The sequence below is a fragment of the Somniosus microcephalus genome, chromosome 10 (genome assembly GCF_052327205.1).
Source record: "Somniosus microcephalus isolate GS21.2 chromosome 10, FLI_Smic_1.0, whole genome shotgun sequence".
Lineage (NCBI taxonomy): Eukaryota > Metazoa > Chordata > Chondrichthyes > Squaliformes > Somniosidae > Somniosus > Somniosus microcephalus.
In genome coordinates, this window is record NC_140996.1 from 63,748,034 (window position 1) to 63,772,206 (window position 24,173).

Sequence of the window (24,173 nt, forward strand, 5' to 3'; positions counted from 1 at the left end):
GACTAGAACTAGGGGGCATAATCTTAGAATAAGGGGCTGCCGTTTCAAAACTGAGATGAGGAGAAACTTCTTCACTCAGAGGGTAGTAAATCTATGGAATTTGCTACCCCAGAGAGCTGTGGAAGCTGCGACATTAAATAAATTTAAAACGGAGATAGACAGCTTCCTAGCTGATAAGGGAATTAGGGGTTACGGGGAGTGGGCAGGGAAGTGGACGTGAGTCTAGGTTCGGATCAGCCATGATCCTATTGAATGGCGGAGCAGGCCCGAGGGGCCGTGTGGCCTACTCCTGCTCCTACTTCTTATGTTCTTATACACATTGAGCCATTCCATCCATCGGACACTGGAACCAAGCTATCCATTGCCCCTTGGTCACCATATCCATTGCACCATGGGAGTTGCCCATCCATTGCACCATGGCAGTCCCCTATCTATTGCACCATGGGAGTCCCCTATCCATTGCACCACGGGGGTCCCCTATCCATTGCACCATTGGACTTCACTATCCATTGTACCATGGGAATCCCCTATCCATTGCACCATGGGAGTCGTCTATCCATTGTACCATGCGAGTCCCCTATCCATTGCACCATGGGAATTCCCTATCCATTGCACCATGGGAGCCCCCTATCCATTACACCAGGGGATTCCCCTATCCATTGTACCATGGGAGTTCCCTATCAATTGCACCATGGGACTCCCCTATCCATTGCACAATGGGGCTCCCCTATCCATTGCACAATGGGATTATCCTATCCATTGCACCATGGGAGTCTGCTATCCCTTGCACCATGGGTTCCCCTATCCATTGAACCATGGGATTATCCTATCCATTGCACCATGGGAGTCTGCTACCCCTTGCTTCATGGGATTCCCCTATCCATTGCACGATGGGACTCCCCTATCCATTGCACCAGGGAACACCCCTATCCATTGCACCATGGGATTATCCTATCCATTGCACCATGGGTGTCTGCTATCCATTGCACCATGGGATTATCCAATCCATTGCACCATGGGATTATCCAATCCATTGCACCAAGGGAGTCCCCTATCCATTGCACCATGGGAGTCCACTATCCATTGCACCATGGGAGTCTGCTATCCATTGCACCAAGGGAGTCCCCTATCCATTGCACCATGGGATTATACTATCCATTGCACCATGGGACACCCCTATCTATTGCACCATGGAAGTCCCCTATCCATTGCACCATGGGATTATCCTATCCATTGCACCATGGGAGACCCATGTCCATTGCACCATGGGAGTATCCTATCTATTGCACCATGGGAGTCACCTATCCATTGTACCATGGGACTCCCCTACCATTGCACCATGGGAGTCACCTATCCATTGCACCATGGGACTCCCCTACCATTGCACCATGGGAGTCACCTATCCATTGTACCATGGGACTCCCCTACCATTGTACCATGGGACTCCCCTACCATTGCACCATGGGAGTCACCTATCCATTGTACCATGGGACTCCCCTACCATTGCACCATGGGACTCCAATATCCATTGTACTATGGGATTCCCCTATCCATTGCACCATGGGAGTCCCCTATCCATTGCACCATGGGAGTCACCTATCCATTGTACCATGGGAGTCACCTATCCATTGTACCATGGGACTCCTCTATCCATTGCACCATGGGAGTCCCCTATCCATTGTACCATGGGAGCCACCTATCGATTACACCATGGGAGTCCCCTATCCATAGTACCATGGGAGTCACCTATCCATTGCACCATGGGAGTCCCCTATCCATTGCACAATGGGAGTCACCTATCCATTGTACCATGGGACTCCCCTACCATTGCACCATGGGACTCCAATATCCATTGTACTATGGGATTCCCCTATCCATTGCACCATGGGAGTCCCCTATCCATTGCACCATGGGAGTCACCTATCCATTGTACCATGGGAGTCACCTATCCATTGTACCATGGGACTCCCCTATCCACTGCACCATGGGAGTCCCCTATCCATTGTACCATGGGAGTCACCTATCGATTACACCATGGGAGTCCCCTATCCATTGCACTGTGGAAATGCTCTATCCATTGTACCATGGGACTCCCAAGTCCATTGCACCATGGGAGTCCCTTATCCATTGCACCATGGGAGTCCCCTATATATTGCAACATGGGAGACCCCTATCTATTGCACCATGGGTGTCCCTTATCTATTGCACCATGGGGCTCCCCTATCCTTGGCACCATGGGAGTCCCCTATCCATTGCACCATGGGACTCTCCTATCCATTGCACCATGGGACTCCCCTATCCATTGCACCATGGGAGTCCTCTATCCATTGCACCATGGGAGTCCCCTATCCATTACACCATGGGATTATCCTATTCATTGCACGATGGGACTCCCCTACCAATTGCACCATGGGACCCCCCTATCCTTTGTACCATGGGAGTCCCCTATCCACTTCATTATGGCAGTCCCCTATCCAATGCACCATGGGAGGCCACTAACCATTGGACCATGGGAGTCCACTATCCATTTTACGATGGGAGTCCCCTCTCCATTGCACCATGGGAGTCCACTAACCATTGGACCATGGGACTCCCCTATCAATTGCACCATGGAAGTCCACTATCCATGGCACCATAGGACTATCCATTGAACCATGGGATTGCCCTATCCATTGCAATATGTGGCCACCCTATCCATTGTGCCATAGGGCCTGTTCAAATATTTACCTTAATAATATACTGCCCATACTGCTAACATAAGTATATCCAGATCCCTTAAGAAGATTCAATATTTCATAATAGCAATAAAAGAAATGGCGGCGGCATGACAGGGAAGAAGTTTGCTAACAATAAGATAACCCCTAAAACTTGAATATGTGCAAAATTTCAGCATAACATTTAGATCTGAGCCTCAATTGAAGGATTGCTGGTTTCAAACCTACCTTATATTTTCATAGCAGCTCACTTCTGGTTTCAACATGGAAGTGTGCCGGAATACTTTGTAAATAATGACTCCAAATGCCAGCAGATTAACCTGTAAAGTAAGCATGGACATGGTAAGACAAACCAGAGAGAGAGTCAGCCAAAGAGACACTGAGAGGCAGCGAGTGAGAGATAGGGAGCGAGATAAACAGGGAGTGAAACAGAGAGAAACAGAGAGAAACGAGGGGAAGAGACAGAGATAGGGAGCAAGTTGACAGAGGGATAGAAAGGGAGAGATAGAGGCAGACAGAGAGACACTGAGAGACAGAGAGTAAGAGACAGGGAGCAAGATTGACAGAGTGATTGAGAGAGAGACAGGGAGCAAGATAGACAGCAAGATAGAGATAGAGAGAGAGATACAGTGAGAGAGACTAGGTGACAGAGGTCTAGACAGGGAGCAAGGTAGACAAAGGGAGAGAGATGGAGAGACGGCGTGAGATCGGATGAGGAAGACAGAGATACAGTGAGAGACGGAGCAAAATAACGAGACAATATGAGGCAGAGACAGAGAGAAAGACAAAGATAGGTGGGGATAGAGAGAGAGAGAGAGTGAGGGAGCGAGATACAAAGGGTGAGAGAGGGACAGATACACAGAGAGAGATGGGAGAGAGCCAGAGATAGTGAGACATGAAGAGGGAGATTTTAAAAGTTAGAAAAATGTCACTGGAGGAAGCGTCAATAAGGAAGACCCATTTCTTTGGTCACTATTCTGGACTTGCTCTCCTGGTATGGAGCTTCCTGCGATGGGAGCACACACCGAGGTTTTGGCTGCAGTCAGTGTTCCCAACACGACTTTCCCGATTTGTGCTGCCAGCATGTAAATCTCTGGATCGGGAGTGCTAATCCAGTGTATAAATGGCATCCTTAACCGGGGGCGGGGGGCGGAATTAGTGATCGCCAGCAAAGCAGTCGGTGTCACCGCCAACTGCCGTTAACAGCCGCACGAAATGGCCGCAGCACTAGCCGACCTAAATTGGTGTGGGGGGCATGGAGGTAGGTGGTGCAGCGCTAGCCTTAGGCGCAACGCGGTCCTGGTGACGTTGCACGAGGGATCCAGGACCAATTTGTAGTCCTGGTGCGGCGTTGCTGCTTCCCCGAGCATCTGTGTGCGAGGCTGTGAAGCTCGCAATGCTTTGTGGGCAGTGAGGAGCTCTGACATTTAAAGGGCCATGCACATTGAAGCAAGACAAAATAAAACGCAATGATTCAATACATTTTTCAGCCCTTTCTGTCTTTTTTTTTACAAATATTCAAGAAGTTGCAAATGTGATTATTCAGCTGTTAAAGCTGAATTACCGTCCTAAACTGAACAAATGGGAAAACTGCCTCAAAACTAACACAAATGGCTCAGCAAGCCAGGGAAGGGGCACCGAGGGTCTCGCACGCAGTACTCCAGCTTTGTGCAGGGGGTCAACACTGCAAGAGAGGTCCTCTACCCACAGGGGCCAGGAGGCCCTCCAGAAAGAATGATGTGGGAGTATATTATCAAGACCATCAGTTTCGCCCCCACCACCTGGCTCCAGAAATAAGGTTCATGACCTCAGACGACTGGTCAAGGTCAGTGAATGAATCTTCAAAAGCCGTCTCCTACCAACTGCACCACGAGCCTCACACACTGCTCAATGCAGGACCCCCAATAACTCACCTACCAACAATCTGCACCGATAACGAAGCACATCTCCCATTCCTAGCATCACCTCACCCACTTGGAGGAGACGGTACAGGCCATTCCTGGCAGGGGCATGACTGAGCCCTTGGCCAGTGGCGGGGCTGAAAGGATACAAGATACGGGTATCCCCGTACGTTATCTTCCTTCTGGCAGGCACCTCTTGCTTTCCCGCTCTCCCTTGTGCCTTCCTCATTTCACACACTCAAGAAATGCAGCCAGCCCAGCCAATGGGTCAACAAGAAGAGGCAGCCTGCCCAGCCAGTGGGACTGCAGGCAGATAATTCCATCCCGGGCAACCCGGCCACAAAGGGGCTGTCTGGGATGCATCCTCCTCTTCGGCTTCCTCCTCTTCTGCATCTTGCTCTTCTGCATCTTCCTCTTCCCTCTGCAAGCGGACGCTGTAATTGTGAAGTGACAGCATGAAATGCTGCAAATACTCAGTTGGTCAGGCAGCATGTCGACCTGAGACATGAACTCAACGGATGTAGCGTGACCTGCTGAGTATTTGCAACATGTTCTGCCTTCTCAAAGGTGTTCGCTTACCATCTGAGCCCTTGCAAACGCCCAGCAGCACTCCCAAAACACTTAAAAAACTTTTCCCATATATTGCAGCAAGCCACCACTTCAATAAAATCCAAAAAACCAAGGCCAAACCCTTCCATTTAAACTTACCTGATTAATGTGTGTTCCTTTAACAGCTGCAGATATCACCCCTGTCAGCGTCTGTCAGCCTGCTTGCATGACAGGTTAACTTGGTGTGCTTAGGACCCAGCGCTGAATCGAGCGCTGGGGTCGAAGTTCACATAGGTGACGTTAAGTCGACGTTGCACGCTGACTGACGTCATCACGCCACCATTTTCTTTTTTACAGGGTGCTGCCAGTTACCAACAGCGCAAAGGGGCCCACAAATATGGTGGATACCACGGGGACCGCCTCCTGCTGGCGCAAGAGCGGCGGCCGCCATTTCTTCGAGAATCGCTGGCGCTAACAGGTGGCGGTAAGTATATGAATTTTTCGTCCAGGGTCTCTCTGAGCACATTTACGATACAGTTGTACAGAGCAACCAGAGCGTTACCTCCTCGCTACTCCGCTACCCGCCACACTATCTGGTATTTCGCTAACTCGGAAGGGAACATTTTCATGCTTGGATGTTAAATAATTGCCTGGATGTAGGGCAGAGAGGAAAACCAGGCGAGGAGGAATCAGCCCGTAACGGAGACTGCCTTGGTGAATTACTAGGCTTGTCAATGGATGTAAATATGGGAACTGGAATAACACTCAGCACGCTCTCAGTGTGTGTGTGTGTGTGTATGTGTGTGTGGCACAGGACAATTAATATATTCATAGATGGAAAGTCACAAGGCGGCTGTGCATCAAGAGTTCTACAACACTACTTTCAAATAGATGCTTCTTAGGTGCCAGGTGGGCTCAATTAAAAGCTAAGCCCATGCGTTGTGCAGCACTTCTGGTACATTGCATGAAATATTAGGTTAATACTGAAATAATTAAGCTCTGTAATTAATCAAAATAAATGGTGCCAGTTATAACTTGGGTTGAAACAGTGAAGAAGACAGGTGTGTTCAAACTAACAAGTACAATCCAAAAAGCAAGGAGTATTTAATGGGTCAGAACTCTAGACAATGCACAGGTGTAGTAAAGGCAGACTTGAGTCTACATCCTCGTCCTTCTTGACTTGTCTGCAGCCTTTGATACGGTTGATCACTCCATCCTTCTCCAATGCCTCTCCACCGTCATCCAGCTGGGTGGGACTGCACTCGCCTGGTTCCATTCTTATCTATCTAATCGTAGCCAGGGAATCACCTGCAATGGCTTCTCTTCCCGCTCCCACACTAATGTAATTGAATTTTTTGATGAAGTAACGGGGAGGATCGATGAAGGGAATGCAATGGATGTTGTCTACATGGATTTTAGGAAGGCGTTTGACAAAGTATCACATAGAAGGCTGACTAACAAAACTGAGGCTCATGGAATAGGTGGGTCAGTGGTAGCTTGGATAAGGAATTGGCTGAAGGACAGAAAACAGCGAGTTGTGGTAAATGGCTGTTTTTCAGACTGGGGGATGGTAGACAGTGGTATTCCCCAATGGTCAGTGCTGGGGCCACTGCTTTTTTTGATATATATAAATGACCTGGATATTAGAATAAAGAGTAGAATTTCTAAATTTGCCGATGACACCAAACTTGGGGGTGTGGCAAACAGTGAGGATGAAACCAATCGACTGAAAAAGGACATAGAAAGCCTAGCAGAATGGGCAGACAAGTGTTGGATGGAATTTAATACAGAGAAGTGTGAGATGATGCATTTTGGCAGAAGGAACAGGAAGAGGCAATATATACTTAATGGCACAGTTTTAAAGAGTGTGCAGGGACAGAGGGACCTGGGAGTTAATGTGCACAGGCCCCTGAAGGTGGCGGGACATATTGAGAAAGTGGTTAGCAAAGTATAGTAATCTGGGATGTAATGTTTAAGTTATCCACCAGATGGAGCCAAAGAGTAAGGTTTCACATTCACCAGTATTTAAGGTAATGGGTCATGTACTCAATGCCCTGGTACACCAGTTATTAAGGTAATGTGGCATTGCATTATGGGTATGACTCAGAGGTGAATCCTCCATCTTGCCATCGTGCAGTAAGAAATTGTGTGCTTTGCTTCCAGCCTGTAAGAGCTATGTCTCTCTGCTACACCATGTAATAAACAGTTGGGTTTTGTTCCTTATATCTTGCTTCTCTCAGTTTCTGACCTTACTACTCGGATATCACATATTGGCGACGAGGATCAACAGATCACATCGTGACGGAAAAAAAAAAGATCACTGAATAGAGGATCATGGCTGCTACGGTAGGAAAGATCTCTGCTTTTGATGTTCAGACACAGACCTGGGATGAGTACTGCGAGGTGCTGATGCATTTCTTTGAAGCAAATGATATAGATGATGTCGGAAAAAGGAGAGCTATTTTGCTCACTTCCGTGGGAAGTCAGACGTATAGTTTAATGAGAAACTTATGCAGTCCTGAAAAGCCTGGAGACAGAATATTTGCTAACTTAGTGGCCTTGCTGAGGGAACATTTCAATCCCAGACCGAGTGAGATTGTACAGCGTTTCAAATTTAATTCACGGAACAGAAAACCGGGAGAGACTGTATTGGATTATGTAGCGGTGTTGAGAAAATTGGCACACGATTGCAATTACGGGAACAACCTGAAAGACATGCTGAGAGATAGGCTAGTTTGCGGGATAATGGATGATCGAATGCAGAGGAGATTATTGTCCGAGACTGGGCTTATGTATGAAAAAGTGTTGGAACTTGCTCAAGCCATAGAGACAGCGAACCGAGATGTAAAAGAAATACAAGGTTCCGGCTGGGCTACTACAAAGCAAGTTGCAAGTCAGGTTGCTGTGCACAAGTTAAATATGTGTCAGAAACCACAATGTGAGCATGTAAAGGCATGTTATAGATGCAATGGCAATCACCTGGTGAGGGAATGCAGGTTTCTGGAGGAAAAGTGCCACAAGTGTGGGAAAAAAGGACATATAAAACGTGCATGCAGGGCAAAAGCAACTGTGGAGGAATACAAACCAAAAGGGGAGGAAAGCAAAACCTAGGAAGAGAAGTGAAAAAACAGGGAGCACATCACATCAGCGGAGAAGCTGAGCAAGAAGATGACATGTTCATAATGCATAGTATGGTAGAGAACATTCCAAAAGTGGATCCTATCACTTTGCAACTGACGGTAAATGACTCTAAGGTCAACTTAGAAGTGGATACAGGATGCGGCGTAACCATAATGAACAGGGAGGAGTACTCAAAATTGTGGAACCGTGCAAAAGTTCCAGAGTTAAAGTCTAGCTCTATGCAGCTTAAAATATATACCGGTGAACGAGTGGCGACATTGGGTACAGCTACTGTAACTGTGCAACACAGGGACACCATGGAACAGCTACCTGTAGTTGTAGTATCGGGTTGTGGACCAAACTTGTTAGGTCGGGGCTGGATAAAAGAACTTCAATTAGATTGGGGAGCAATAAATCAAATAGAGGGAGGCAAACAGTTGTCTTTGCAAGAAGTGTTGATTGAACATGAGAACGTGTTCAAGGAAGAACTTGGCACATTTAATGGCCCCCCAGCTAAGATTTATGTAGACAAGGAGGCACTGCCAAGGTTTTTTAAACAACGACCTGTGCCTTATGCCATGAAACCGAAGGTAGAGGCTGAGCTTGACCGTCTTTTGAGAGAGAAAATTCTGGAACCCATGAAATGTTCAGAATGGGCAGCTCCCATTGTACCTGTTTTAAAACCGAACAATTCGGTAAGACTCTGTGGAGATTATAAATTGACAGTAAATAGGGTATCTAAACTAGAACAGTATCCTATTCCCAAAACAGAGGATCTCTTTGCGAACCTGGCTGGAGGGAAGAAATTCACGAAGCTGGATATGAGTCATGCATACTTGCAGATTACACTAGATGAGGAATCCAAGAAGTATGTAACCATAAATACACACAAGGGTTTGTTTACCTATAACCGCTTACCATTCGGTGTCTCATCTAGTCCAGCTATTTTCCAAAGGACAATCGAGGGTGTACTGCAAGGGATCCCACGTTTCGATCTATCTGGATGACATTCTGGTGATGGGAAGAACCGACCAGGAGCATCTGAGCACTCTGAGAGGATAAGGCTGGGTTATGGCTCAAAAGGAGTAAGTACACTTTCCTGGGGAATGAGGCCGTGTTCCTGGGACACAGAGTGGACGCCACCGGGCTCCATCCAATCAAGGAGAAGGTACAAGCACTGCAGGAGGCCCCAGCTCCTACCAATGTGACTGAGCTTACCTGGGACTGCTAAACTATTATAACAGGTTTTTACCAAACATGGCAACAGTGTTAGCACCTCTTCACAAACTTCTGCGCAAGGAGACACAGTGGCAGTGGGAAGAGGAACAGAGGGTTTCATTTGAACAGTCCAAGAAACTGATGCTGTCCTCGGATGTGATGTTTCACTACAATGCAGAGAAAGACATCATTCTCTCTTGTGATGCTTCACCTTACGAGGTGGGGGCGGTTCTTTCACACAGCTTGGAAGATGGAACAGAAAGACCAATAGGGTTTATGTCTTGAACTCTGACACCGGCAGAAAAAAACTATTCCCAGTTAGATAAAGAGGGGTTAGCAGTACTGTTTGGGTTACAGAGGTTTCACAAGTACATATATGGCAGGAAATTCACCATATGCACCGATCATAAACCTCTTCTATCTCTTTTTAATGAAATGAAAGCAGTACCACAGATGGTGTCACCCCAGATCCAGAGGTGGGCAGTGACGTTGAGGGCGTATGAGTATGTCATTGTTTACAAGGCAGGCAAGTACCATGGGAACGCAGATGCCTTAGCCATCTTCCACTGCCAGGTACACCTACCCGTGCAGCTCCAGAGGACAGAGTTTTGATGTTGGAGGACACGGACACGGCAATTGTGACCGCAGAACAAGTAAGGACATGGACCAGTAAAGATCCAGTACTGTCTAGAGTCCGAGAATATGTGATGAGGGGTTGGCCACAGCATCTGGAAGGGACTGATTTCATACCTTACAGTGTCAGGAAGACAGAGTTGAGTGTGCAGGATGGTTGCGTGTTGTGGGGAGCACAAGTGATTATTCCACAGCCAGCACGACAGTCTATCCTAGGGCAACTACATCAGTGTCATCCTGGAGTTTCGCATATGAAAGCCTTGGCAAGGAGTTACTTGTGGTGGCCAAAGCTAGATGAGGAGATAGAAAATCTAGTCAAGACATGCAGCACTTGTCAAGTACACAGGAAGGCACCAGCAGTGGCTCCTCTCCACCCCTGGGAGTGGCCGGATAAACCATGGAGAAGATTACATGTAGATTATGCGGGTCCATTCATGGGAAAGATGTTCCTCATAATCACTGATGCACATTCCAAATGGATGGATGTGTATCCTGTAAATTCTGCTTCATCTACTGTTACTATAGACTGCCTGCGTAGGAGTTTTAGTAATCAAGGGCTACCAGAGATCGTAGTAAGTGACAATGCCACGTGTTTTGTGAGTACAGAAACAAAAGAGTTCATGAGAAACAATGGCATAGTGCACGTGACCTCAGCTCCATATCATCCGTCTTCAAATGGACTTGCGGAGAGAGCCGTACAAACATTTAAAGAGATGATGAAAAAAAGTACGGAAGGGAGTTTGGCAGCCAAGGTGTCACGAGTTCTGTTCAGCTACAGAATAACACCTCAATCTACCACAGGACTCTCTCCTGCTGAGCTGTTGTTAGGACGTCGACTATGCTCCACTCTTGACCTGGTTCACCCAGATCTAAAAAGGAAGGTGGAAAACCGACAAATCAAACAAAAGGAGAACCATGACAGAAGGACAAAGAGCCGCAGTTTTGGAGAAGGAGATGCGGTCCTTACCAGGAATTTCGGTTATGGTCCAAAATCGATTCCTGGCATCATAGACTCAATGACCGGTCCAGTATCATATACGGTCATGGTGGGAACTGGTCAGGTAGCACACAGACATGTAGATCAGATACTGACCAGACAAGGGGATATTGAAATGGAGGTTCCAGAGGAGATATCGGAGGACAAGTTGGCCCCCAGTTATCCAAATGCATCGGTGGTACCACCACCATGAACAGAGCCAGTTCCACCTGGGCCCCTTCATCAAGACGAAACCATCGTAGCAGAGTCAGATACTCTGAGTACTGCTCAGGAGCAGCAGGTGGCTCTACCACAACCAAGCAGGGACTTGACTGTACGACATTCACCAAGGACTCACAAGCCGCCAGAGAGATTGATAACGACCTGCTAGATTCGTTCAGTATGGACTATCGTTAAAGGAGTTTCCTTATGGGACTTTTTAAGAATGTTGTTAAGAAATTGATGTTCAACTTAAGAGGGGAGGGATATAGTAATCTGGGATGTAATGTTTAAGTTATCCACCAGATGGAGCCAAAGAGTAAGGTTTCATATTCACCAGTATTTAAGGTAATGGGTCATGTACTCAATGTCCTGGTGCACCAGTTATTAAGGTAATGTGGCATTGCATTATGGGTATGACTCAGAGGTGAATCCTCCATCTTGCCATCATGCAGTAAGAAATTGTGTGCTTTGCTTCCAGCCTGTAAGAGCAATGTCTCCCTGCTACACCGTGCAATAAACAGTTGGGTTTTGTTCCTTATATCTCGCTTCTCTCAGTTTCTGACCTTACTACTCGGATATCACACAAAGCATATGGGATCATGGGCTTCATAAATAGAGGTATTGAGTACAAAAGTAGAGAAGTTATGCTGAACCTTTATAAAGCACTAGTTGGGCCACAACTGGAGTATTGCATCCAGTTCTGGTCACTACACCTTAGGAAGGATGTGAAGGCCCTTGAGAGGGTGCAGAAGAGATTTACCAGAATGGTTCTGGGGATGGGGGATCTTAACTACAAGGACAGGTTGGAGAAGCTGGATTTGTTTTCATTAGAGCAAAGGAGGCTGAGGGGTGATTTGATAGAGGTGTACAAGATTGTGACGGGTTTGGATAGGCTAGACGGGGAAAGGCTGTTCCAACTAGTTGATGGTACAAGGACTAGGGGATACAGATTTAAGGGTTTGAGCAAGAGATACGGGGGGGTGTGAGGAAAAACTTTTTTATGTAGCGAGTGGTGAGGACCTGGAACTCGCTGCCGACGGAAGTGGTGGAAGCGGAGACACTCAATGTTTTCAAGGGGAGACTGGATAAGCACTTGAGGGAAATAAACTTGCAGGGCTACGGGGGTAGAGCGGGGGAATGGGACTGACTGGATTGCTCTAGAGAGCCGGCATGGACTCATTGGGCCGAATGGCCTCCTTCTGTGCCGTTATGACTCTATGACTCCCACATCATTACCTCTGGTATCCCCCAAGGATCTATCCTTGGCCCCCTTCTATTTCTCATCTACATGCTGCCCCTTGGCGACATTATCCAAAAACACAATGTTAATTTCCATATGTACGCTGATGACACCCAGCTCTGCCTCACCACCACTTCTCTCGACACCTCCACTGTCTCTAAATTGTCAGATTGTTTGTCTGACATCCAGTTCTGGATGAGCAGAAATTTTCCCCAATTAAATATTGGGAAGACCGAAGACATTGTTTTCAGTCCCCGCCACACACTCTGTTCCCTAGCCACTGACTCCATCCCTCTCCCTAACATCTGCCTGAGGCTGAACCACACTGTTCGCAACCTTGGTGTCATATTTGACCCCAAAATGAGCTTCCGACCACATATCCGTGGCTTAACTAAGACCGCCTACTTCCACCTCCGTAACATCGCCCCTGCCTCAGCTCATCCGCTGCTGAAACCCTCATCCATGCCTTTGTTACCTCTAGACTTGACTATTCCAATGCACTCCTGGCTGGCCTCCCACGTTCTACCCTATGTAAACTTGAGGTGACCCAAAACTCGGCTGCCTGTGTCCTATCCCTATCTCTGTAATCTCCTCCAGCCCCACAACCCCCAGAGATATCTGTGCTCCTCTAATTCTACCCTCTTGAGCATCCCTGATTATAATCGCTCAATCTTTGGTGGCCGTGCCTTCTGTTGCCTAGGCCCTTAGCTCTGGAATTCCCTGCCTATACCTCTCCGCTTCTCTACCTCTCTTTCCTCCTTTAAGATGCTCCTTAAATCCTATCTCTTTGACCAAGCTTTTGGTCATCTGCCCTAATTTCTCCTTATGTGGATCGGTGTCAAATTTTTTGTCTTAAAATACTCCTATGAAGCACCTTGGGACATTTTACTACGTTAAAGGCACTATATAAATACAAGTTGTTGTTGTTGTTGTACAGAGCACCCTATCGGATCTCTTCATAAAGTGCTCAAAGTGCAGTGAATTACTTTGATTGAATTACTGCACCTGACGAAGGAGCAGCGCTCCGAAAGCTTGTGATTTCAAATAAAGCTGTTGGACTATAACCTGTTGTGTGATTTCTTACAGTAGGCAAATGTGACAGTCACTTTTGGGGACAGCAAGATCCCACAAGCCCAGAGCTGGTCAGAAGTGAAAAGCTGACCAGAAAAATTTAAGTGAGCCCACTAAATAGGGACAGCATGGCACATTTTTATTGTTTCTCTTGTTCTTGAGGAGGAACCGGAAATTAGTTGGATGAAGGTGAGATTTGATTACGGGGATCAAATTGGACCTCTTTGTGCCCGTTTGCTGCAAAAATGTCCCATTTCGGGGGCCAACCTTCTACGTCCAAGCAGTGTTGAAAATACGTCTGACGCCATATTGGTTTAGGCACTGTACCGAGGCGGGTCCGGGGCGGCCGGTGTCGCGGTCCCAGCCCGCTGCCTACTGCAGCCTGCACTCTTCAAGCGATTTTACGTTGATGGGGTTTGTTAAGCCCGCCCTGTGAGGTTCCCAGCCAATTAATAGGAAGCGGGTCTGATGATGTCATTTGATGACACGTCATCAGCCGGTTTCCTTAAAGTGGCCATGTCCAAATTGATCTTGATAGTTGTGTTGTCAGTATTCTACAGCATTGAGGTACTGCAAACACTGACAATCACTGCACAGAGGTGCACGGCTGCACCCAGGCTTTCCCATGACTCCCTCCATATGCTTATGGAGGGAGTCGCAGCACGCAGGGAGGTTCTCTTCCCTTCCAATGGGCGGAATAGACCTCCCCAGGAGACCAACGCAGCCTGGTTGCACGTTGCACAGGAGGACACAAGCAGGGGTGTCATCAGGAGGACCAGGCTGCAGTGGCGCAAACCTTTCAATGATCTGAGCAGATCAAGAAATGTTACTGCCAAGCCCCACACAACCACATCCTGCTGTGCCTCTCATCACATCCACATCACTCTGCCTTCCCTACCCTACTCCTGCACATCCTTACTCACACCAACTTACCTTGCAACTCCACCCATCCCTCTCTATCTACATTATCACTTTCCCATCTCACTAGCCACCCTTCACACTCACCCTCATCCTAGTCCAATCATACCAACTAACAACAAACAAGGGTAGGCACTTGAGAGGCTTAGCCAATGATCATGTGAAGTTTCTGTTAATGTGTTGTCATCATGTGGCAGCCAGGTTGTACAGCGTCAACTGAAGTAAATCTGGCCATGGTGATGCCATCGCTGGCCTCCCGGGCAACAATGTTGTTAGGGGCTAATGCCCTGTGTCCTGTGCAGCATCAGATGATTGCGGAGAAGGTTGGTGTTGCTGTTGGTGCTGCTGGAGTGCCTGGTGCTGCTGGTGTTGGGGCTCAGAGGACCAAGGTGAGATTTTTTCAAGGGCACTGATGTTGTTGGAATCGATGCTGAAGTTGAGATGACAGAAGCGATCTGTCAATGGTGAGAGAGCTTGCTCCAAGGAGGTGACAGTGGATAGAAAGTTTACTCCAAACACTTCCAAACTGCATGAAGCTCAAAAGTGTCTTCCAAGTCCTGAAGGCTCAAGCTTCAGCATTGCTGGTCATCTTCCAAAATTCTATAGACTCTGGAATAGTTCCCATGGATTGGAGGGTAGCTAATGTAACCCCACTATTTAAAAAAGGTAGTAGACAGAAAACAGGGAATTATGAGGGAATTATGTAAGCCTGACATCAGTACTGGGGAAAATGCTAGAGTCCATTATAAAAGATGTAATAGCAGAGCACTTGGAAAACAGTGACAGGATCGGACAAAGTCAACATGGATTTACAAAAGGTAAATCATGCTTGACTAATCTACTGGAATTTTTTGAGGATGTAACTGGTAGAATAGATAAGGGAGAACCAGTTGATGTGGTGTATTTGGACTTTCAGAAGGCTTTCGATAAGGTCCCGCATAAGAGATTGGCGTGCAAAGTTAAAGCACATAGGATTGGGGGTAAGGTACTGACTTGGATAGAGAACTGGTTGGCAAACAGGAAGCAAAGAGTTGGAATAAACGGGTCTTTTTCCGAGTGGCAGGCAGTGACTAGTGGGGTACCGCAGGGATCGGTCCTAGGACCCCAGCTATTCACAATATATATTAATGATCTAGACGAGGGAACTAGATGTAATATCTCCAAGTTTGAAGATGACACAAAGCTGGGTGGGCATGTGTGCTGTGAGGAGGATGCCGAGAAACTCGAGAATGATTTGGACAGGTTGGGTGATTGGGCAGAAGCATGGCAGATGCAGTATAATGTGGATAAATGCGAGGTTATCCACTTTGGTGCCAAAAACAGGAAGACAGATTATTATCTGAACGGCAATAGATTGGGAGAAGGGGAAGTGCAACGAGACCTGAGTGTCCTTGTGCACCAGTCGCTGAAGGTAAGCATGCAGGTGCAGCAGGCGGTTAAGAAGGCAAATGGTATGTTGGCCTTCATAGCGAGAGGATTCGAGTACAGGAGCAAGGATGTCTTGCTACAGTTGTACAGGGCCTTGGTGAGACCACACCTTGAGTATTGTGTGCAATTTTGGTCGCCTTATCTGAGGAAGGATGTTCTTGCCATGGAGGGAGTGCAGCGGAGATTCACCAGACTAATGCCGGGGATGGCAGGAATGATGTATGAAGAGAGATTGGGTCGACTGGGCTTGTACTCGCTGGAGTTTAGAAGAATGAGAGGGGATCTCATTGAAACTTATAAAATTCTAACAGGACTGGACAGACTAGATGCAGGAAGGATGTTCCCGATGGCGGGGGAGTCTAGAACCAGGGGTCACAGTCTAAGGATAAGGGGTAAGCCATTTAGGACAGAGATGAGGAGGGATTTCTTCACCCAGAGAGTGGTGAACCTGTGGAATTCTCTATCACAGAAGGCAGTTGAGGCCAATTCATTAAATATATTCAAGAAGGAGTTAGATATATTTCTTAAGGCTAAAGGGATCAAGGGGTATGGGGAGAAAGCAGGGACAGGGTACTGAGTTTGGATGATCAGCCATGATCTCATTGAATGGCGGAGCAGGCTCGAGGGGCCGAATGGCCTACTCCTGCTCCTATCTTCTATGTTTCTGACATTGGAAAGTGAACAGCTGTGAAATGGAAGCTTTCATACCACTTTCGCAGCTGTCACCTATTCACAGCAATGGGGAGACACAGAGAACCCGACTTACTTACCTGACGTGATCTCTGAACGACGTGAACCCCATAAAAAAATTGGGAAAATAGAAATCGGCTGGCAATATAGTAGTTAACACGCGTTTAACAAGCATTTTAACTATCTTTAATGCCTCCCCCACCGCTTGGTGTCGGGTCTGTTCTGAATTCTCAGACCCGGCACTTTGGAAACTTACATGGAGGCGGGTTCGGAGTGGGTTCCCAACCCGCGGTCAATCATTTCAATTTTGACAGCGGACCTGCCTCCGAACCCGCCCTCTGAGCGCTGGTAAAATCGCGGCCTCTGTGTGGAGTCCTAGGGCCCTCATTATCAGAAGGATATTACAGCCATGGAAAGACAACAGTGGAGCTTCATTAGAATGATACCAGGAATGAGGGGGCATTGTTACGAGAAAATCTTTACAAAAGTGGCAGTCCTTTTCACTGGAACAGAGAAGGTAAAAGGGGATCTTCAAAATGATTATATCTATTGCGAGTGGAAGGTTGTTTGCACCGATTGGCAAATCCGTGACCAGGAGGCACACGCCGCGAATTTCCTCGGGGCGTCTCCCTCTCTCCCGCCATAACATCGATGGAAGTTTGGCAGAGTGGGAAAAGCCCTGAGGAAATTTACCCCCCCCGCCTCCCCCCCCCCCCCATGGACTTGGGATTGTCACGGGTGTAAGAAATATGTAATCCTAAAGAAAGTTGCAAGTTATAAGGTACTTAATGATTCCGTAGGAAATAGATCTGCGAACCCACTAACTTACTGCCCAGAAAGAATTCCAATCACATCAGATAAGAACAGAGGGAGGCCTTAGGTCAGCACAAGCAGGCCTCCCAAACATGCATAGCAAGTCTGATAAGGGAGACGGGGAACCAGTCAGCCAAATAAGCAAAACACCCTTAACCATAATAAAACATCTGACACAAAAGGATAAGAAATAACTGAACTCCAGCTCGAAGAATAAGATGGTCAGGAAGTACCTGGTAATAAAAGTCATGAGGTGGATGAAAAATGATAGACATCTGTGATCCCAGCCCACCGAAATAAGTATCCAGAACTTTGGGTCTCCACGGGTGAGTAGGTGCTGTGTACTCACCCGTAGGCCCAATGCAAGTGCCGGTTTCCTGCATGCACTGCGCATGCGCGGGAAACCGGCACTTCCGTTCCCCTGAAAGAAGGGGTTAAGAGGTGGAATGCGTGCGTAGGAGAGGCTGCGCGTGCGCATCGAACATACGTTTTTTTTGCAGGTTTCCTCGGGAGGGTAAGTCTCCAGAAGATAGACATATAAAAAGCAGTCGCAAGGCCTGCTTTTTACAAGGTAAGTGGTGAATTAATTAAAATTAAAACATTTTTTCCACAGGTTTATTATTTTTAAATACTTTAAAGAAAGGTAAATTTATTTTTAGCCCCGTTAGAAAATAAAATTACTTTTTTCAAAAATTTAAGTCATTGTTTAAAATAGTTATTTCATGTAATTTATAGTTTATTTAAAAAATGTGATGTTTTTAAAAATTTATTTGAAGATTTAGTGATGTTTTGGGGCTTATAGTATTTATAAGTTTGACAGCCCTTCCTGTCAAACTTATGAATGAAGCATTCCCTGCTACCATTGGCTCTCCATGGCCCATGTGATCCCAGGGGACGCATCGAACTAACTGCGCCCCTGGGATACGCAAGCACTGCGCGCCGGCAGTTGGAGGAGGCCCAGGATCGGAATCCCACGCGGGCCCACAGCTCAATGGCCGGCGTGGTAGGTAAGCGCAGGTCAGGGGCTTGCACCCGCGGGAAGCCCCCGACCTGAATTTCTGGGCCATAAAAACTGGGCAGAGAGAGAGAGAGAGAGGAGTTAGCTGTTGGGAGGAAAGGCTTCCTCGGAGTGGGTGAAATGCTAGCTTTGGCTTAACACTCTGACCAGGCTGGACCCCGGAGGTGCTGGCTGATGGCCTAACACCTCAGACAGCTCAAGGAGAGACCCAACAGAAGTGACCGTTGTTGCAGACAGAGACGTCCGACAAAATTCATCGATGTCCGTCCGTCCACCGTCCATCCAACGTCCGTTCGGTCATCTCGTTCCGTCGCGGGTCCGTAGATCGTTCTTATCTGTCACGGGTTGTATGTCTACTGTATCTATTTCAATCGCATGAAGTAGCATCTGATTATGCTTAAACTGTAGCTCTCTAATAAAAAGCCTTACAACTCTGAAGACCCTTTGGTTAATCTGTGTGTGACCTGTGATCCAAATCTTACATGGGGAAATGAGAAGAAATGTTTTCACACCGAGTGGATATTAGAACAGGGAGCGTTTTCGCACCGGTGACTATTGAGGCAGAAACAGCATTAAATGGGGAATTGGATAAGTGTTTGAAAGCAAAGAATATAAAAGGATGCGGGGAAAGGGCAGAGGAAGCGCTAGTTCAATAGCTAACACAGGACCGCTGGGCCAATTGGCCTTCTGTGCCGTAGTGGCTATGAGACTCTAATCAAACGAAAAGTTTCACATCTTTATAAAACTATTATTTCGAGTAATTCGACTCAAACACGCTGAGATCCAACCTTGAATTATATGCTAATGATACAGGGAACAATATCAGACCTTCATTAGTTATCTAAACAAATTACAACTGAGTGCAATGATGGATGACTGTTTGCATTTTAGATTAAGGGAAATGGGATGGGGGAATTCCTGAACATTTAATGATGCAAAAAACACAAAAAGGTTTGAAATCACCTGGGTCTTAAAATTAAACTGTACGAATGTTTAACACATTCACGTGCAATTCTTTTGTCCACTATTTTAATAGCGATATACCTGTTAATCATTTATTTTGCACTGCGTAATTTAAAAAACCCAAGATTAAGAGTGATAGTAACACTTGACAGAATGCAATGTACTTTAAAAAAAATCAAAGTAGGCATTAGCTTTAATTTGGTGTGAGCAGGAATTTGGTGGAGTGGAGGAAAGCAGTTAAGCCGTCTAACTGAAAAGGAGCAGTGGATCCACATAACCCAAGGACTCTTAAGTTAATAGGCCCAAAAGCGGGCTTGCGGGAGAGCGAGAGGAGTGGCTGCACATAAAGGTAGGCCCTGTAGCCCAGAGGGAGCGTGAGTGTCAGGGAGCGAGGTAAAAAAAAGCTAAAGTGACGTCAGCACAAGGGAAGGAGCTGATTGGTGAGTAGCTGGTGATTGTTTTTCTTGAGTTTTTTTCTGTTAAGTTAGTTAATAGTCTATTAAGTAGAGGCATGGCTGGGCACCTCAGTCCTGTGGAATGCACATGTCCTGGACAACCACATGGTCACTGGGTCAAAATCCTGGAACTCCCTCCCTAAGAGCACTAAGGGAGTACCTTCACCACACGGACTGCAGCAGTTCAAGGCGGCGGCTTATCACCACCTTATCGAGTGCAGTTAGGGATGGGCAATAAATGCTGGTTTTGCCAGCGATGCCCACATCCGGGAACGAATAAAAAAAAATATGCAGGAAGTGTCGTCAGCTGGAGGAGCTCAAGCTCCAGGTTTCAGAGCTTGAGCAGCAGCTGGCGTCACTGCGGTGCATCTGTGAGGCTGAGAGCAACGTGGATAGCACATTTCAGGAGGTGGTCACCCCGCAGCGTAAGAGTGTGCAGGCAGAGAGGGAATGGGTGACCGTCAGACAGAAGAGGAGGACCAGACAGGAAGTGCAAAAGTCCCTGTGAAGGAATAGCCATGATTCAGAGAAATACACGATACCATGAACAGATTTCTAATATTATTAATGCATGATATACTGGGTTTAAAAATCTAAAGCCTCAGAGACACAGGCTGCAAACAGAAATACAGGCTTCTGAGACAAATATCAGTTGATAACAAAGTTGTAAACAAGCTTTGAAATGGGAATTAGTTAAATATACTAAAACAATGAAAGATTGAAGCAAACCATTGGTGCTTCCGAAAGGCCTAGAGTTTGGAGGTAACACAATGAGAAGACCCAGTTTAAAGTGTTAAGAGCTAACACATAAAACAGAAACACAAACATTAAAAGAGGCATGTGCCTTTGAAAGCATGACATCAAGTAAAAGAAACACCTGCTGGTCAAATAGTTTTATGTTAAACTTGGGAGACAGGAACCATAACCAATTGAGATAGCTAGAAAACAAGTAAACACACAGTTAAAGTGGTTTTGATTTACATATTGTAAATATAATACCAACAAGAAGGTTTTGAAAATATGGCTTCAATAGAGACACCAAACAATTGCATTGTGTTTGTATTGAACTTGGAGCAGTAAGGAGAGTCACAGGGGGAGAAATTCAGTAGGTTGTGCCACCCATTAGCGCCTTAAGAAGGTGCTAAGTGGGTCGCAAGCCAACTGGCGCCCGGGTGCGGCACTGCCCATGCCTCCCGCTAAATTCCACGGGACGTTAGTGGTGGCACTAACCGCTAGCACTGCGCTGCTGCCGATGATGTAATCGGTGTGCGCAGCACCCCGGCTGCGATATTTGGCAGCGCCCCCTGATTTACCACCAGACGCTATGTTCAGGGGGGCCTACCTGCGGCCGGGGAGGCGCAGATTAAAGGCGAGGTGCGGGGCAGCCATTTTTGTTGTTGGCCGCCTGCCAGCACCTGCCTGCGCTCCTGTCCCCGGCCTCCTGAACCCTCCCCTCCCCCGCGGAGTGCCGGCTGTGCTCCAAGAGCCCGGCACTTCTCCTCGGTGCCGGGCTCTTTTGCCTGCACTCCCGATCCTCGGGGGCCCAGCTGGGCCCCAGATCGCACTGCACAAGGCCCCTCCCCTTTAAGAAGGGGAGGAAGACCTGCAATACTGCAGTGCGACGTGCCGCAGCGCCACGTAGTGCCACGATATTCACTCGTAGCGCCCCAAGAGGGATGCGGGGCGCCTCCAGTAGCGCCGCGCTTCCCTTTGGGGCGCAACCACTCAATATCCGGTGTGGGGGCGCGAATGTTTCCGGGGCGCTACTTTTAGCACCCTGGCGAGGCTGGCGCCCCAAACGGGGCTATACTCAATTTCTCCCCCACAATGTCTGCTAAAAACCAATAAAGCCAATATTAAGAATTGAATGAAAACATTTTATAAGAGTGACATCAAACAGAAACCATTGCTGTCATTGTTTTTATGATGGTTTTTGGAACACCTAAAGGTAGAGAAGTAATTATGCATGCAATAGTTGAATTGATAGTAAGATAGAAAGCATTCAAACAGAGGTATCAATAAAGACAATTAGTTGACATCAGCAGAGAACATCAAAGAAGAAACCACCGCCAAAAGGGTATAAAAATAAGACCTTTTAACAGAAAGGCAGAACTCGCTGAACAGGCAAAGCGTTTCTCAACTCTTCAGAGGCATCTCTGTAAGTCTTTAACTATGAGTCTCGGGAGGTCAAAGTAATTGATTTTGGTGGATGTTCTGGATTTAGAAATAAGTAAAAAATGTAAAAATGTAACAAAGTAAAGATTTGAGAATAAGGATCTCTGAGAAATAAGAAATGTAAGCTAATTGTGTTTTGAATTGTTAATTTTGCGACTGATTCAACAGCTGTTAACTGAAAGTCAGCTCTTAAATAAAACTATATATTTTTAGAATTGTCTCAAAGAGTAAATTTGTATAAACTCACAAACCCACATTTCTGTACACTCTTTTGTAAGGAGTTGCAGAATTCTGGGGGGTATTCTGGACCCTCATACTATCCGGAAGGTTACAGTCTAGTTCAACTTATTAAAAGTACTATCTGGAGGACGGTAACATTTTCAGTTGTTTCTTTCCTTTAGGGAGAGATAGCCTGAACTTTTAGACCCATTTAAGCGTCTTATGGAATTCGGCTATCTCTAACTTAAGTTGAGGGTGAACTTCTGGGGAATACGCCTGATCTGGGATAGCTGAAAAGGGCTAGGACTGTAATTATCCCTTCATCCCCTGAGTGCATCTTACTCACTAACCAGTATTCAGCACTGTCCACGGCACCATGGGTGGCTCAGCTGTACAGCAGGGGAGATGGAAAATTGGGAAAGCAATAGTGGTAGGAGATTCGATAGGGGAACAGACAGACATTTTGTGGCCACAGACATGATTCCAGGATGGTATGTTGCCTCCCTGGTGCCAGGGTCAAGGATGTCACTGAACAGCTGCAGAACATTCTGAGGGGGGAGGGTGAACAGCCAGAGGTCGTTGTCTGTATTGGTGTCAATGACATAGATAGAAAGAGGGATGAGGTCCAGCAAGCATATTTTAGGGAGCTAGGAAAGAGATTAACAAGCAGGGTCTCAAAGGTAGTAATCTCCGGATTACTCCCGGTGCCACGAGCTAGTGAGTATAGAAATAGGAGGATAGAGCAGATGAATGCGTAGCTGGAGAGATGGTGCAGGAGGGAGGGCTTTAGATTCCTGGGGCATTGAGACTGGTTCTGCGGGAGGTGGGACCTGTACAGACTGGACAGGTTGCCCCTCAACAGAGCTGGGACCAATGTCCTCATGGGGAGGTTTGCTCATGCTGTTGGGGAGGGTTTAAACAAATTTGGCAGGGGGATGGGCACCAGGATGTAGCATTAGAAAGGAGAAACAAGGTGCACAGAAGAGTACGAGATACACATAGCACTAGAGTAAGAGATAGTATGGTATTAGGTGGGGTCAGAAAGAATACAAGAAGGCTGTAGGATTTCACAATAATTTTGAAATTTCCTACAGTTCCGAAGATTGATTTTTGATTAAAGAATACCTGGGTAGAATATACCTTTAATAATCCAGGGATCAAAATGGCCGTCAGACCTCGTGCAGAAGACAAAAGGACAGTCTCTCTTCAAAGCACGGGCTGACAAAGAGGACTGAAAGGCAGCCTGTGTGCGTCTGTGAAAAAGGATAATCAAAGATGGCTGCCCGACCTCGTGGCAAAAGTGCATATGAAAAGGGAAAATCAAAGATGGCTGACAAAGGATTTAGAAAAAAAAAACAGCCCTGAAGCAATGGAATAGTTAAACTGTCAATCAAAGGCAGTTCAGGGAGTTTCCCTCCCTGCAGGACAATCGATGTTTGTTTACACTAAACTGCTACAATGTTGACACAAAGGATTAACCACTTGAGACTGCCAATCAATTGCGGTTGGGCGTGACCACAGGGCAATCAGTTTGTTTACACTAACATCCAAGGGCTGTTTACTTAAGGAAATAGACATGGTTTTCAAATTGAGACAGTTTCATTCAACCCATCACAGTTAATGGGGACATCGGATCCCTTTTGTTTAGCCAGATGCACCCGGATTTGGGCGGGAAGATTTTGGCTCCAAATGGGGTATAAGATAGCTTCTCAGGAAGCCTCTCTCTCTCTGCAGCCTCACCTCCGTGCCCCATCTACAACCGAGGAGCCTGCCCAAGGGAGTGGAATACCAACAGTTACTTTTAAACACTGGGGTATCTCTATCTTCAGGGTGGTGAAGAATCTAAGACG

General features: G+C 46.8%; 1 protein-coding gene across 1 annotated transcript in view; it reads right to left on the reverse strand.

Moving 5' to 3' along the window:
* Window positions 1-2,938: 2,938 nt before the first annotated feature.
* LOC147111526 (adhesion G protein-coupled receptor L4-like) overlaps window positions 2,939-24,173 on the reverse strand; it is a gene marked incomplete at its 5' end in the record, with an annotated part of 80,662 nt that continues 59,427 nt past the window's right edge. Inside the window, one exon of the mRNA XM_085998571.1 lies at window positions 2,939-3,034. Coding sequence (XP_085854697.1) covers window positions 2,939-3,034 — 96 coding nt within the window. The remainder of the gene's footprint in view (window positions 3,035-24,173) is intronic.